General features: G+C 30.2%; 1 protein-coding gene across 2 annotated transcripts; it reads left to right on the top strand.

Annotated features, from left to right (window-relative positions):
- The first annotated feature begins 6,309 nt into the window (after positions 1 to 6,309).
- On the top strand, positions 6,310 to 13,507 carry LOC11443474 (bZIP transcription factor TGA10). 2 transcript variants are annotated; one of them, XM_013594185.3, is made up of 11 exons: positions 6,310 to 6,973; positions 7,099 to 7,202; positions 7,766 to 7,854; positions 7,952 to 8,023; positions 8,258 to 8,332; positions 8,497 to 8,556; positions 8,681 to 8,758; positions 8,843 to 8,915; positions 9,031 to 9,302; positions 10,168 to 10,407; positions 13,154 to 13,507. In XM_013594185.3, exons 1-11 carry the CDS (start codon positions 6,789 to 6,791, stop codon positions 13,301 to 13,303), a joined length of 1,398 nt encoding a protein of 465 aa, XP_013449639.2. In that variant the 5' UTR covers positions 6,310 to 6,788; the 3' UTR covers positions 13,304 to 13,507. The 2 variants fall into 2 exon arrangements, with proteins under 2 accessions (XP_013449639.2, XP_003625219.2); XM_003625171.4 differs by having other exon boundaries at positions 6,311 to 6,973; positions 7,102 to 7,202.
- Positions 13,508 to 18,101: the final 4,594 nt, after the last annotated feature.

The raw sequence follows: 18,101 nt of genomic DNA, 5'->3' as shown, positions 1-18,101 counted from the left end.
TATTCGACAGTTAGAGAGATACACTCGTAAAATCAAGGACCCAGATTATTTGTAGTCGTTTTTTCACGTAATTGCACACAATAGTTGATCTCGACAGTTGGTTTAAGGTCGGCCGGTCCAGATTACACAATCAACTTCTTATAGTTAAATGACCTCTTTTGTTGATTTAAAAGCGAATTGATTTCCCCAAATCCAATATCTTGGCTCAATTGAAGTGTAGAAACATATACTAGTTTGTATTTTTTTTTTTTTTTTGTGCGTGAGAAGGCTCGTGATCCAAAAAGATCAAACTAAGAGGCTTAAATTCTCCACGACTTTTAAACACCTTAGTTACTTGTATACGACTTTTAAACACCTTAGTTAATTGTAATTTGTTAGAGGGAGGAGTTGAATCCATAACCTCTTTATCACTCTAATTATATATTTGTTGTTCTTTCAACCTACCAAACCACTTATGACTCCCTAATGAAAAATTTACCTTGTACCCCAACATTTATACCTCTATCCATAAATATTATCAAAAATACCAATTTTAACCTTTTTTAAAATAACACACCCATCCACCTTATTATGTGTTTCCAGAATGAAAACCCATATGAAAATTACACTCATCCACTTGATCTTGTGTTTCCAGGAATGAAAATAGTTAATAAGATTTCCAAAATTGATCATCATATCAAAAAGCTTATTGACTATCTCTATCAATTCAGGTTGTCGCAGCAGTAATTTAACGGTTCTCCTCGATTTCATAGTTATCTTCTTAGTCACATTTCCAACAAATTAAATCATCAAGATTATTGCAAAAATAACAAAGGGGGAAAATCGTGAGAAGCTATAAATTAATCATAACATAGCCGATTCAATTTGATTTTTGACTAATTACTACGGACTATAACAAATCATTATCATCGTCATAACCTAAATAACTAGTTTTCTAGACAGGAACAAAGGAAGGAACCATCGGAGCCGACATCGAGATTATAGATTAACATTCAGGTATGGTTTTTTTATTCAAGAATAAATACCGATGTAGTTATAAATTCTGAAAACTGGACCATTTTCAATTCTAGAAACACAACAAGATGGGGTGGAAGGGTGTGAATTTGAAAAGGTTAAAATTGGTATTTTTAATTATTTGTAGTGTGGAAGGATAATTGTTGGAGTGTGGGGTAAAATGTCCCTCCCTAATGAAAATTGCTGTATACACATGTTGTTTGATTGAGAAATATGTAAAAGACGAAATTGTTGTATACATAGAATTTTGTTTTTCATGAAGAACTTTAACGGAATTATTTCCGTCACACATATTATAAATAATTCTTCTGTGAATACTAATAAATAACTATCCTTGTAATTATATGTAAACTTTGTTTTTTTGTACTATTTTATATTAAATACTGTTTACAAGGATTAAATCAAAAGTTGACTAAAGTATCAAAGTGCTGATTTTGTAATAAAAAAATGTATATATTTACAAGGAATGATCAGGTGCGTAAAAACTAATTACATATAAATGATACACATAATGATAAAATATTCTAGATTAATCGAGAGATATGGTCGACCGATTTTGATCATTTTGTTTGCAAAAAATATTGAACCATCAATGACAAAAATATTACTCCATTATGAGGAAGATATGACTACTTTAACAAATTATAAAGGAAAATGCATTAATGATGGAATAAATGTTCGGAATTGGATTTCGGCAACTGCCGAGATTTTCCTCGGTAGCTAACTGCAAGCGGTTTTATTTTTTCTCGACAGTTAACTATCAAGGGATATTTTCGTCTTTTACATATGTTTCTCAGCTAAACCACATGTGTATACAACAGTTTTTCTCCATAATTAGTTTTGATAATTAATACCTCCTCTGCTATTTAATGTAATTTTCTTCTCAAGCAATTCAGTTTTGAACTCGTATACCGTCGTCAAATCAAACATGTGACAAAACTGTTGGACTTACATTATACTTATACCCATTCATATCATATGATCTTTATAGTATTTGACTGAAGCAATTAAGTCAAAGTAAGATACCTTATCATTTTCACAACTGTTTGTGGCTTATTGGTGAAAATGGAAAAGAAAGTGGCAGCGATTTTCCTCTGCAGCAAATCGTGAAGGTGCTAACAATTATTTTGTTGGGTCAGTATATATAAAGTCTTGCTTTGGCTTTAATTAAACCTTCAGATTAGTTGATCCTTAAATTGGATATTGAGTTTCTAACAAAAAAAAAAAAGGTAGGAGAGGCATCATTCAAGGCCATGTTTCAACATATCAAAGCAAGAGCTTGCAATTAGAATCAATTTAAAAATAGAATAAAATTATTAGAAATTGTGATGTTTTAGTTTTACAATCAATCGTAAGGTTTTGGTTTTGTAAAAATAGATTGATCTTGTGATTCATTTTATGATGGATATATGTCCATTAAACATGCTTAATAATACTAGATATTTTAACACTTAACATTGTCCATTGATTTGTGTAGAATACAATGTAGGTTCAACCACTAGGATCTATGATAGATGATGCCTTTGGTTACAAGTAAGGCCATGTCTCATTTTCCATCTCTCTCACAATTATACTCGTTTAAGGTTTTCACCATTGAAAACTCATATTGGAGCATTCAGTTGGCACATGAAGACTCAGTCTCAAATCTTAATAATACAAGTAAACGTGATTAAGAGTTCAACAAATAATTGTGTTACAATTTCAAACTGAAACTGAAACTGAAACTCATGATGTTTTATCTTATACCTCAAACTGAAACTCAAACGTACCAACAAGATTTTATAATGTTTGGAGCAAACAAGTCCCGTGGCATCATAATTTCAAGAGCCATTGACTTTGGTGAGGTATGTCTCGTTGATGAATGAAAATAGTACTCCGTATATCTTTTTTAGGCAAAATAAAACTAGTATTTAAAACATGTACAACAAATACATAAATGCAAAGAAGTAAACTTGTTATATATCTTTCACAACAAATCATTGCCAAAGTCAATGATTTCTCTTAATTAAATAATAGGTCTCAATTTTCTAAGGATTTCAATTAAAAAAAACAAATTACTTGTCATTGTCCTATTCCATTAATATAAATATTGACTTATACGAATAATCAAGAGAAAGGATGATAATATTAGAAAAGTATATGTCGTTTGTCAATTAGAAAAGTATGCTACAAGGATAATTTATCTAAATATCTTATAATTAGATAAACTGCTATATAATTAGAAAAGTATATGTCATTTTTCTTCAATCAATCTTTGAAAGTACTAACTAAAATTACTTTTTTTTAGAGATACTAACTAAATTACTTCTTTGTTCTAATAAGTATATTGCCAATAATCGTTTTATAAATGAGTTTTTTTATTTTATTTTTTTATTTTATTTTTTATGGTGGTCAGGGTTTGAATCCCGAATCTTGCATAAATATATTATGCATTGTCTCTACCAACTGAGCTAAGCTCACGAGGACATAAATGAGTTTATTTGACCATAGATGCCTTTTTTTAGTTTGAAAATATAGAAGCTTGATTCCCTAAAATACTGTTGGAACGATCAAAATTCATTAATATATTTTTTTTTTTAAGAAATACTAATTTAAATCCATTTGGGTTGGTCTAGTGGTATTGACTTGGGACCTGGGAGTATGCTCCTCCTCAAAGTTTTAAGTTCGATCCACTCCGGTGTTAATTTGGGTGTCTAATTTAGCTTCTTAAAAAAAAAGAAATACTGATTCAAATTTTCTTAATTCTTATTAAATTTTATAGCAATGCAATTTTTTTAATTCCCATAATTTATTTAATGGGATCCTGTATTTAGAGACAAAGGTGATATAGAGGATGAATTTTATTTTTTTTTGTCAAGAAACCTAGTGTCTGAAGGTCGCACATTTTAAATGTGGAGAAGTGAGGTGTTCGAGATTCGAAACACGGCCTATGCATATATCATACAATGTTCTTACCAACTTAGTTAGACTCACGAAGATAAAGGATGATTATTATATCTCAAGTTTACACAATTGGTTTCAGATCATTTTTTTTCTTAACATAATTGTATTGTTTTATTAATTTGAAATTGGGCATACATTAAAAAATTGATAAACTAAAGATACGACAACTTTGTAAATACAAAACCTTTGTTCTCGACAGAAAAAAAGAGACTACTAGATAAAAAAAAAAAAAAAAAAAAACATTTTGCATATGCTATTTAGGGGCCATGGATTTTTTGGAAAATTACTCACAAATAGTAAAAGTTATTTCAAATTCGTTATTTTAACATTCACTATCTTAAAATCCATTGTTCGAGATTTTACATAGTAAAAATCACATATTTTTTCGAAATGATATCTTTCAAAAATGATTTTTATGAAAAGCTATTTGAAATAGATTTTTTCTTAGAGATTTTTTCAGAATTTTAGTGTCCAAAAAAAATTATAACAAAAAATACTTAAAATGACATTTCAAGATAAGCTATTCAAACGAATTTTTCATTTTAAGCTTTTCTTAAAAAAAAAAAATTTAAAAAATTATAACAAAAATATATTACATTATAAAAACCTATTTTAAAAAAAGCTAAAACAAACAGACCCTTATTTAGTTTTTGTTGTACATAGTTTTGTCAAATTTGGTCAGGAATGACTTTGTTTTTTTTATAATTTTGTATAACTCTTAAATCAATTAAATTTTTTTTGCTACACATATATTTTAATCGAAGGGACAAAAAAGATAGAAAAAAGGAAAATTAAGCAGCTTGTTGCCTAAAAACTCTAGAGACGTCGGGATGCAAGATGAGATCCAACTCTATAGAAAGGAAGTTTCAGAACTTCATGATGTCGACATTCTTTGCACCAAACTTTATCAACCAATGAATACACTCGTTGCGTTATTTTAAAGTATAATTTAATAAAATCAACTAAGGAAGAGAGATGAACTTTCTAATGAGGGAAATTAAAGTTGCATGAGGATAGAAATCCTTATAGTTGGACATCAATGATCAAGTCTAAACGCTCACTTGAAGTAAGATTTTACAATATTATCTCTATAACTAAGGTTCCAAGCCAACGGAAGTCCTCTCCAAATTGTTGCAAGTTCACCAAACAAATTAGATGTGATACCACAAATACCAGAGAAGTGGTGAATCCAAGTTCCAAAATCATACCTCAAAATGCCTCCAAAGCGTGCAACATTTGGGATTCTGAAAGAAGAACTATCAACATTAACCTTGATGTATCCTCCAGGAGAAGAGTACATTGTCATTTGATCAGGCACGTGGTGATTCTTGTTTTGACCTTAAACACTAATCCTAAGAATGATAAGAGAAAATACTATTAACAGAGACACATGCATAACATATTTCTAATTAATTGTTGAAAAGGTTTCCAAATAATTTAGGTTTAATTGCACTTTTGGCCCCCTATCTTTTCAAAAGTTGTGATTTTAGCCTCCTAACTAATTAAAATACAAAACAACCCCCTATGTATTGGATCTTTGGCAGTTTTGACCCCCAATGTCACTTTTGACTTAGTCTTCGCTGACGTGGCACCCACAATGGTCGACACGTGGCACATCACTTAAGGGATGTGGGTGCCACGTCAGCGAAGACTAAGTCAAAAGTGGCCTTGGGGGTCAAAACCGCCAAAGATCCAATATATAGGGGGCTGTTTTGTATTTTAATTAGTTAAGGGGCCAAAATCGCAACTTTTGAAAAGACACGGGGCCAAAAGTGCAATTAAGCCAATAATTTATTATGAATTAATAATTAAGATAAATACTTTGGAGGACATCAATATGTTGCAAATAGCTTGTAGATTAACTCTCAAGTACTCATACTATGGAGTTTCATTGGGTACAGATCAATTATTTAATCATTCAAGTTTATGTCATTTTTTTATTATTTAATTATTTTAAAGTAAATTTCAATTTTAAATTAATTTTGTGGTTTGTATGGTCTAACTCAACCGACAATATTGATCTTACCAACATGAACATTTTTATCCGGGTTTGAACTTTTGACATCTCAATTATTTTTGAATTTGAGACTGGGATTGTGACTTGGAGATTGTTAAAGATTTTAGCTTGATAATTTTCATGTTTAAAGTGCATTGGGAAGTAGAAATAAACCTATAAAAACAAATCGAAACACCCACTTCGTTTATTAATATATGTACGTGTAAGTTTGCAGGAAATGCCAAATATAAGAGTTGAACATAAATGATGGCATTTTAGCCATTTCACTATAAAATTAAGAGGTCTACACAAGGAACCTTTTCTTAGGTGATTTTTCAATCTTACAAGTCAAACTAATTTTTTTCCTCTTTAAAAAAACATCAATAAAAACATGTTCTCTTGTTCTTCTTCCATGGTTTTTTGTGACAAAGAGATTTGAAGAGGACCGCTTTATCATCAGAAAATTAAGTTAGTAATTTGTTTGCAGAAAATCATCTAATTGTGAGTGCCATATATGAGAGAGAAAGTTTGATAAAAGGAGTAATAACAGGAAAAGAAACCTTGTCTTTTTACTTGGTTGCATTGAATTCAATTCAATTCTCTCTCTATCTCTATCTCTTCTCTTTGTATCTATAGCTCTTAAGAGAGAAAATACATAACCGACTCTCTTACTCTCTCTCTCTTTTTTTTTCCGTGGAAAAAGGAAAATGATTTTAAGTAGAAGAAACAAAAGGCGGTTTCATCATTCATGAAGCTTACGAAAGAGTTTACTACTACTACTTAAAAAACAAGAGTAAGAGACAAAGTTTTTAGGTTGTTTTTTTGTTATATATATATGGCTTCCAGTGTTGAAAAACCAAACCAAACCACTACTCAACTAGAACCACTCCCACCACCTCAACACCGTCATCATCAACAACATAAACCACAACATCATCATCATCCAATACATGATCATAATCAAATTTCTTTTGGAATGATGCAATCTTCTTCATCACCCTCTGTCCTTGGAAACTACATGTGAGTTCTTTCTCAATTATGTATATATATATCGAGATGAAGTGATGAACAATTAACTGTGTCTTACGTTAAAAAAAATTGGTTTATTTTGTTATTATAACTTTTTTGTTTTTTGTTTATGTCAGCAGAAATAAAGATTCTGGAGCTTATGATTTGGGTGAATTAGATCAAGCCCTTTTTCTCTATCTTAATGGACAAACTGACCCATCCAGTGTTCAAGACCAAAAACGTGAGTTTTTTTTTCCTTTCAAATCCCAATAATGTTTTGCTTGAAATTCAAAAAGAAGGAGTCTTTTCCTTTCACTTTTGGTTTGTTATAGAGAATCTCTTTGTTTCACACCAATAGCATGTTCAGCAGAATCATATCTGCAGCAGAGTACTACCTTTGACCAGATCCTTTCTGCAGAAAAGCAAAACAAACCAAAAGTGTGGAAAAAATGGAATAGACGTTTTTATTTTTATTTTCAGTTTCTATCCTTTTTCCAAAAAAGGGAAATTTATCCCTTCTCTCTCCATATTTTTCTATATATTTACTTGTATTTTTCTATTAATACTATTCTCAAAATATATACAAGAGAAGAGAGGTAGAAATGCATCACACTCACTCTTCTTGTAATTCTCATCGTAATCATTTTGTCCCTTGAAAAATACACCCTCTTTATTCTTCTATCATTTCTCTCTCGATTAGTATATTTATGTTATGTTATACTTCTACAATAAAATGTATTTTTATGTTATACATACATAACTATTTAATGTTGCTGAATTTGGTAAATATTTGCATCTCCACAGAGAATTCAACATCAGGAATGAGGCCACCAACTCTTAACATTTTTCCTTCTCAGCCTATGCATGTAGAGCCATCATCGTCCAATTCTAAGGTGTAGTTAATAATTATTTCACGATGAATTGTGTTACACACTACTCTCTTATTTTGTTACACTTCATATTAATGTGTTTTTAATTAATTATTTATAGGCTAGCATGGATTTAGTTTCTCCGCAAACAAGTGGATCCAAGAAAGGATCAGAGCCACCCAAAGCTGTTAAGGCACGTACAAAAATCATTATATTAAACCAATATGTTAATTAATAGTTTATGATTAAAATGTAAAGAAACAATAATAAGAGTTTGGTTCATCAAAAAAATAATAAGAGTTTGGTAGCATCTTTGAAGCATATGAAGTTCTGAGCTAGTTTATTAAGCTACTCAATTATTGCTTGATATTATTATTATTTTCTTTATCCTAATTAATCACCTACCTATGCGTTTACTATACTATAGCCGCGAGAGAAAAATCATGGCAAGGGTCCAACTTCAAGTTCTGAACATGAAGGACCTAAAACACCAGATCCTAAGGTTAACTCTTTAAACCTTTTTTTTTTTTTTTTTTCTGTGTGTAAAAAAAAAACAATTATATTTTTATTTTCCCCCTTTCATCTCCACATTTTACCAATCTTGTTAATTTTTTATTCTTTTTTAACAATATTTTTATTTTAAAATAAAATGTTAACTATTTACAGATACTGAGAAGACTTGCTCAGAATAGAGAAGCAGCTAGAAAAAGCAGGCTTAGAAAAAAGGTAAATGGTTTCACATGAAGATCATTAAATTCCATATATGTGTTGTATTTGTTACATTTTTTGTCAATAGAATCTCTAAATTATGAACTATTATATGTATAATTTTATTTGTACTCTTTTTCAGGCATATATTCAGCAGCTTGAATCAAGTAGAATTAAACTTAATCAGATGGAACAGGAACTACATCATGCTAGAAATCAAGTAAGAAAAAAAGAAAAATATCTTCATGGAAACCTAAAATGCAATAACCGGACATGTCATGATTTTTTGTTATTTCCATTTTAGGGCATGTTCTTTGGTGGAGGTGCAATGTTGGGAGGAGAACAAGGCCTTCCTTCTATGAACACCATTAGCTCAGGTGTGATCTCTTTTACCTTATAATGCATGTTTAATCAATTTAACCTCTTATATGTTTTGCCATGATCAATTTTTTTTTTAACCTCTTATACAAATATTTGAAATGAATATTTCAGAGGCTGCAATGTTCGACGTGGAATATGCGAGGTGGCTTGAGGAGCACCACCGTTTAGTATGTGAACTAAGAGCTGCAGTTCATGAGCACATTCCTGAGAATGAGCTTAGAATGTTTGTGGACAAATTCTTGGCTCAATATGATCAAGTAGCTCAACTTAAGAGCTTAGTTGCAAAAGCAGATATATTTCATCTTGTTTCTGGCATGTGGGTTACCCCAATTGAACGTTGCTTCATGTGGATTGGTGGATTTAAGCCTTCTGAACTCATTAAGGTAGCATCACACTATTCTTAGTAACCAATGGTTCATTTCATTCATGCCATGACTTAACCTTATTTAACAACTACGTACATGACAAACTTTTTTTTTGCAATATTTTAAAGTTGAACTTTGGTGAATTTTATGATAATTTTTATGCGGAGAATAGGGAGGGAAATGGTGTAACGTTATAGTCATTCAAAAGGAGAAGTTGATGATGTTATAAAGTCATAAACTTTGTATTGTCGGTGTGGCTATATACCAAAGAAATAAAAAAGAAGAGCTCACTATGAATTTAATGTCATCAATGAAATGACGAAAGAAAAACTAAAGTATGAAGATTTTCCATATTGTATGGTAGAGTTAGGCTTCATGATCTTCATGAAAGCCATACCTTTAACCCCAATTTGAGTGCAAATGAATATTGATTAAGAAGTTTAGTAAAGAAAAAGAAAGTGGCACAACACAGGTCTTTTTCTCTCATTTTTCTTCTTTTCAAGTTTCATGACCTTTATTATTAATGAAATTATGGGACTAGAGTCTTTGTTTACATACCTATCTCTCTTTTGTATTGTACTTAATCGATAAACTTTAACAACCTCTCTTAACTCACAAAATATTGTATTGTATGATTTGACAACCATACTTTCCCTCTTATAGTATTAGTATTGATATACAAATAACTTTTATGATATGCTCATTATGTAATTTGAAAAACATTATATTTAGTTTCAATGTTAGGAGAGCTATACGTGATTTTTTTTATAAATGAAATTGATTTATTTTTGGAATTGATTCTAATTCTAAATAAATAAAGTTATAATTTGTAGTTTTTATCTCAAAATGTGATTTTTATGTTTTGATTTTATGTGTATTTTAGATCATTGTGAGTCAAATTGAACCACTGACCGAGCAACAAATAATGGGCATATATGGATTGCAACAATCTACACAACAGGGAGAAGATGCTCTCTCTCAAGGACTTGAGGCACTCAATCAAACTCTTTCTGAAACTATAACATCAGATTCATTGAGCTATCCTCCCAATATGACCAACTACATGGACCAAATGGCAAGGGCCATGAACAAACTCTCCACTCTTGAAAGTTTCGTCAGAGAGGTACATTACCTTACTTTGACTATTTAACATGCTTCAATTTTTTTAAATAATAGTTTTTGCGAATAGGTGACTTTTATTAAGTAAGATTAAAATGAGTATTAAATAATAGTATTCCTTTTGTCATCTAGAAAAAATAATATAATTTGAAAACGATGTTATATCTATTCATATAGATAATATTAAATTGTTAATCATTTTTTTTGAAGGAATTAAATTGTTAATCATGGACGTTGAATTTGGTTTATATGTATATATTAGCAGGCCCGACCTTGAGGCTGTGCAAGGTGCTCAACCAGGCCGGCCTCCAAATACTACGGACCTCTAACGAAAAATAAATCTAATACCCACCTCCCATTTAAATAAAAAATATATATGTTATATCATTTCTTTCTTTAGTACACGTTTGAGTTTTTTCTAGACTTCTAGTTCTCCTTTTTGTACATAAATCGGATCCTATCAAACTACCCTTAATTTGTATAATAACTTAATCAGTCAATTTGGAAAATTATTTCATTGAAAGAATCACAACAATCATTTTTTTTCTTCGCATAAACCATTCGTTTTACCCTTTTCCACAACAGAGGAGTGACAAATCAAAACGACACCGTTAGATAAATTTCACCTCTTTCACTTAATTTTTTTTTAATTCATTTCTGTTTAGAACTTCTTCTGATTCTGATTTTTTTTAATGATATTTAACTACACAAAAAAATTACATTTTATTTTACTAGGGATCTATTTTAAAAAGAGAGCTGAGTCTCCTATTTCACATCGACACAGCCATGTATATTAGTGATTTTGGGATGGAATTTTGTGACATGCTATCTATCATGGTGATTAGTTTTGTGGTCCCTCTATAAGGGCCATGACTTGACAAAATTTTCATAACTGATTTCGTGGGGGGTACTACGGGTAGGAAGAAGAATCTGTTGTCCTTGGGTTGGGAAACCTACCACACAAACCCCATGAACTACTCCTTCCATCCATCTCTCTTTTAAGTTAGTTACATGGAATCTAATCTACAAACAAAGACATTCAAAATCTTTGAATCTCATATTTAGATGTTTATGTATTAATCAAAATCACAAATATGTATATATATTATTAAAAAAAAGATTGGATAGAGAGTTAGTATACATAGGCTTAAAAAGCATAGCAATGGTACCATAATAAGGCTTCCTAGCTATTTAAGGTTATGAGGATGTTGTTATTAGAATGAACATGAACATTTTATTCACATTGATGAATTTCTAAGGTTGCTAGTGTAGTGTGTATACTATTGATAGTATACACGTGAAAGTTAATATTAGTGGTCCCTCACCGATACAATCCTAATTAAAAGATAGTATCCCTCTAGCCCCATATCTATGTGTGATGTCATGGTCATAACCGTTTGACTTGAAGACAGCACTTATAGACCCTTCCCCATAACCTTCTTTTGACTAAAAGTACAAATGGACGAATAATATATTGCTCATGTCTAATATGATTTTTAGTTGAGTGAGTGAGACCATAATGCAAGATTTTTGAATCTAATTGGCCATATGATTTTGTTTTCTTCTTAGTGTCAATATGGACTGATTTTGGTAAAACGACTTAATTTTCTTTGTGAAATTTATGGGGTTGTTAATATGCACCGTCTAGCTACCACAATATAGTGTGATTTTTTTAATTTTTTTTATGTTGTTCTTTGAAGAATTATGAGTAATTTATCCAACACATTTACAAACATTTAAGATATTTTTCACCCACAAGCAAAAATACAAAATTTTGTTCGTTAACTTTGGGTAATTTTCATTAACAATTCTTGAAATGGTAACCTAGTCCTCACCCATATCATATGTGTTAATTTGTTGTTTTCATCTCACCAAAAGTTGTTCACCGACTTCTATCAATGTCTATATTAGTAGCGGTTTTATTATTACAAGTCATCCAATAATACATCTTTGAATCTATTGTAAGTAACCGTTCGGAACAATGGGAAACAAAAGCTAGAGGAATATTAATTAGGTAGACCATATATACAAATGATAATGATTATGAATACGAGCATTAGTATAAGTTAACCTATAAGCTCATCCAGTCATAGTTTGACCAATTTGTAGTATTTGTTCTAGTTTGACTTTTAGTCACACTATATATTGAACAATAATAGTCACACACACTCTTTGAAAACAATACATATATGTTGAACAATAATAGTCTGAATGTCTTGTAGTCTATATCTATATATTAATTAAAATTAAGGTGTTTAATTTACCCTTACTTTGAAAAATCGTTTACATACTCTACTGCCTTATATGTTGAAGTGTTAATGTTATAGATAACCAAAATTTCGGTTAACGTTCCAAATTTGACTAAGAAAACCTATATAGGTTTCTATAACTATTTATTATTCTTGTTTCAAATGTAGAAAGGGAAAAGAATACACTATTACAGTTTCGTCTCCAACCTCTTTTTGTCTGTGTCTGACATTGTAATTTCATATATTTGTATTAAGTTGAATCTACAAGCAAAAGGTGGAATTTTCAACCCACCTTCACACACAAATATATACATTGTCAAATAACTATATTTTACTATATAAAATATATATCATGTGTACTTATATTATATATCCTCTAGGGTTTCCATCCCCTCAAGTCAAATTGTGGTTGGATTAATCTAAAAATTGAGAATATCGATCATTATTCATTTATTTGTTATTGAAAATAACCGGTGATTGTGATTTGAATTGAACTTACAGGCAGATAATCTACGGCACCAAACCATTCACCGTCTGAATCAGATCCTAACGACGCGTCAAGCAGCAAGGTGTTTTCTTGCCATGGCTGAGTACTTCCATCGTATGCGAGCATTGAGTTCTCTGTGGTTGGCACGCCCTCGTCAAGAATAGCATTCAGTGGCTCATCACCTAAAGCTAACTATAGCTATATATATATGGTCCTTAATTTGTAGCTTTAATTTTTCTTAACATTATAAATTTAATGTTCTTTTCTCTCCCTTTAATTTGTTACCATCCTCCGTCCCTTTTTAATCTTAAGAAGCTCTGTACAAATATATAGACAGATAACTATATAATAGAATTGAATTATAACAACTCTTGGTCTTTTTACTTCTTCCTAATTTCTGCAATAATTTCCTAAATATTTGGAAATCATTTTTCTTTACAATGAACAAAAAAGGAAGCTTGGATTGAACTCAATAGTCCATTTGGCCTTGAAAGGTTGCATGCATAGGCTGTTGAGTTAATGCACTTGATGTAGACCAGATACACGTTGGTTTGGTCATTAGTTTTGATTCTTATTTTCAAATGATATATATCTTCGATTGCACACTATCCTTTATTTTAATTTCATCAATGTGAATGAGTAAATTAGGTGGTCCATTCTTACAAGGTTAGTTGTAACAGTCAATTTCACATATTGGAACGAGGTATTTTAATACGAACGGCTATTTAGGGTTGCATTGACCATGAATGTAATAATTATATGTATACCCTTCAATTAAAAAAGAAAATGTGTACCAAAAATTCAAAACAGACTTTTTTTACTGGAAATTCAGAACAGCCTTAATGAACATGCCATGTATATATATGGGCCATTTGGAATAATTTATTTATAGGTTAAATGTATTTTTATATAGTAATTTAATCTCAAATGTACATTTACATTTAAATTTAGTTTGCATTTGAGTTTTATTCAGTAGTGGTGCCACCTATGAGTGTTTGTTGCAAATGAGAAAAGCATTAGAGTTTGTTACTTCTGCAAATTTCTTTTGACATTTCTTCATTCTTCTCATATGTATATATAATAGATAGATAGATCGTAAATAGCAATACTATTAATTACTTATATTTTTAGTATGTGGTCCATTAGTAAGCTCATTAGCTCTAGATTTTTCTCTTATTTAAATAGAAATAACTATTTTTTAAGGGAAATAGAATAACTATTGTACTGTAGTTACAACATTGAAGAAATATATCATAAGCTTCCGTTTAGAATCCACAATATAATGGGATTACTATTGGGAACATTTTTGTCAGTTTGAGATGCTGTCAGCAAATCATACGTGCTAAAGAGCAATTATCTTGTTCAAAACGTTCAATTTATACTGGGCCCAGATTTGTAAACTGCCACATCAACTAGCCCTCTTGTAGTTCCAAAAATAAATAAAATTGCTCTTCAGGCACCTATACTTTACTCTCAAACACCCTAAACTAACCAAAATATCACCCAGGACAATTAGTTACCGTTTCAAAGAACTGTAATTAAATGTCGTTTAGAATTCTACCAAATTATACCCCATTTTCTCTTCCTACAACATGAATACTTCTCTTTTTAAACCGCTATCAACATTCAACGATACAAACAAACAATAAGTTTCAAGCAACTATTTCTAAATTAAAGTAACCAAAACCATATCATCTAAAATTAATCAAAACACAAAAGCGATAATTTTCCAACAACAAAAAAAAAAAACAATTACAAACGATACAAAGCTGAAAATAAAACCGGAAAAAGAACAATAATAATAATAATAATAATATGTTAAAAGGTAAATATATCAACTTTTCGTTTCGGTTGATAAAATTTTCTTCGACTTCTAGTCCTCAGAAGGGTGAAGGTCCTATTAAATCCCTCATCGATGGACCATTATTTAAAACCATTAGATAATCGAATTCACACATCTTATTATACACTCTCTACACTGGATCATTAATCTCCTCTCTCCAAGCTCTAAAACACCAGCAAAACCTTTAATCCAAAAAAACCTTACCGAAATATCCTTCAATCCAGAAAGCATGAGAAAATGGATAATGGAGAAATTTGATAAACTTCGGTTACATTAAAAATCATTTAAAATTAACATTAGTTTATTTGCCTAGTACTTAGAACTGTTTTGCACACTCCCTACCATAAAATTTGCTTACGAAATGGATGGTTGAGGAAATTTCTATTCAAGATTCCACTTGTGATAATATATCCTTTTGCCCATGACAATTAAGATGTTGAGAATTGTAATGTGTATAGTTTTTTAGGTATAATCTGACTTTAACAATTGATTGGACAATTTTGATTGACGGATATCGAATTGATTAACAATTGATTGAACAATTTTGTAAGTCTTTGATTGTTGTTGTGGCTAGCCGGTGGGTGCAGTAGCAGCAAAAGTGATTGTTGGTGAAAGGGAGAAGGTAATCGTAATCAAGTGTAGAAATTGTACAATAAGATGTATGGATTATATTAATCCAATTGCTCATAATGATGGTTCATCGGTGAGGGACTTGATAGGGCCCTCACCTTAGAATCCACCCCTCATAAGGTTTCATAGTCTGCTAAAAAAGTTCTTCGACTTTTAATTCTTCAAAAGTTTTCAATTGCCACTTTTGGTCTCCACTATTAAATCAACTGATATGTATTCTTCATATTTTTAAATGTTTTTTTTATGAATATACACATAATATTCTAAGAATCACTCCTAAAAAAGCCAAAAAAAAGTTAAGGTCAATATCTATGACTTTCAGTCTGCTTGAAAATATAATAAGACATGCTAATAATCAATATTTATCTCCTTAAAAAAAATCAATATTTATCTAATTTAATTGTTCAATTTTAAAGTCGAAAATATTTTTGATTCTAAATTCAAATCTTGAATTAAAAAAAAAACTTGATTTATTGTGCTTTTAATAAACAATGTGTTATTTTTTTTTTTTTTTAAATTTCAAAAGACCTCATTATAAAATTTGTTTTAGGCCTCTTGACATGTTCTGTCGGTCCGACTATGAATAAAGGTCTTACCCCTAACAAAATTACTTCACTTATTTGATATATACTCGTTAACCAACCTGCTTACTATAAGCATCCAACCTGATTGAGCATCAGAGTGTCTTTTACTGACACGTCCCCCTCTTTGAAGACCGAGTGGTTTCCAGTCGCGAAACATCTAGCTACCGGTGAAAGAAGCACACTCATGAGGTAGAATATTACTCCCTCCGTCTCTAAATAATAGTCGTTTAAGGTTTATGCACGGTTATTAAGGAAATGATTAGTATCACTAAAACTCCCTCCGTCTCTAAATAAAATTAGTATCACTAAAACACCCTTATTAATTGTAGTTAGTTGAGTAGTTATGTCGGATGAAATTCAATAAATAAGGGTATAATAATGGAAAAAATAATAATAAATGCTGCATTGCTATTCTAAAGTGACAATTATTTTGAGAAAATAAAAAATGTATAAAAAGACTATTATTATGAGACGAAGGGAGTAATTAAAAGTTCATTTAAGTATATAAATTATTTACTTAAGAAAAAAAGAGATGATACTTCTATAACCACATATTTTGATGGGTACCTATATATTTTACTTGAACAATGCTATATATCAAGAAAGTTTTTATCAAGAAAAATTTAAGAATGACATGGCAGAATAATTACCCTTAAATTTTATCAAGAAATTGTTCTGAAATTAATGTTAGCCAATAAAATCTCAGTCTAGCCGAAATTTTTTGGGTGGTGGGTGTTATGTATTTTTGTTTTATGAAAGGTTAATAAATGAGACAGAGATTATTGTGTCATGTCATTCTTGAATCTTTGTTGATAAAACCATTATTGATATTTAGCATTTTCCATTTTACTCTACGATAAAAAATGTTTTTATATATTTTTACTCTACAATGAAAAAATGTTTTTTATTCTCACCGTCGTGCATGCTTTAATAGTTAAATGCAAGGTGGGATTTAATTGTTATTTCCTTCTATTCATGATGAATATCATTTTTTTTATCATTTCACATATATTTAAAATTGACTATAAACAGAATATTAAATTTACCAATCTATTATTATTAACTATTTGTGTATTTCTCTTCATCATAAATAAAAAGTCTGATACATTGTCTTTATGATAATATACGTATTATTTATTAAATGGGCAATTAGGAAGAAATAATTAACATTGCATCAAAAACTAAAAATAACATTTGTTTACGATTTCTTTTTTCTAAAATGAGAATAATTAGGAAAATATATAGACACAATGTTAGTTGAATATGGCAAACAGTCAAATGTATAAAATTCCCATCAATTAAATGAAGGGTAGGAAAAAATAAAGCACTTGAATGTGAGATAGTCAAATCTTTCTCAAGTTAAATTGGTTCATGACGATTATGGCTACATTAGAATCGGTCAAAGTTTAATTAAAAGGTTTAGTGAAAATTTAGAACCGCCACTTAACTTTGGTTCCACATTTTATAATTGATTTTGGAGGTGTATAATTGATTCAACATATTTCCTTGTTGTTTAATAGAATTAATTTTTCCTCTAAAATTTATTTTACTTGTACTAACTCGTGATTTTAGAATTAATTTTTACAAAAATTAATTTTTCCTCTAAAATTTATTTTACTTGTACGGACTCTGTAGCCTGTAAAGCAACTAAATGGCACGGAGGCAAAGGAGGAAATACACGTGTAGATAGAGGAAACACCAAATGCCACGAATGACGACTGAGATAAAGAAGAAGAAGCCAAACTTCTGGTTTCATGTCCTCCAAACAACAGAACAAATCATGCATTACCAACCTACTCTCAGTCGAACTGAGTTAAATTAGATAGATAGGTCACAACACAGATAATTTAGCTATTAAAATATCTGTTTATTATTTATTTATTTATTTTATGATTTACCATTTCT

Source organism: Medicago truncatula, chromosome 7, assembly GCF_003473485.1.
Source record: "Medicago truncatula cultivar Jemalong A17 chromosome 7, MtrunA17r5.0-ANR, whole genome shotgun sequence".
NCBI lineage: Eukaryota > Viridiplantae > Streptophyta > Magnoliopsida > Fabales > Fabaceae > Medicago > Medicago truncatula.
This window is presented reverse-complemented; position numbering and strand designations above follow the sequence as displayed.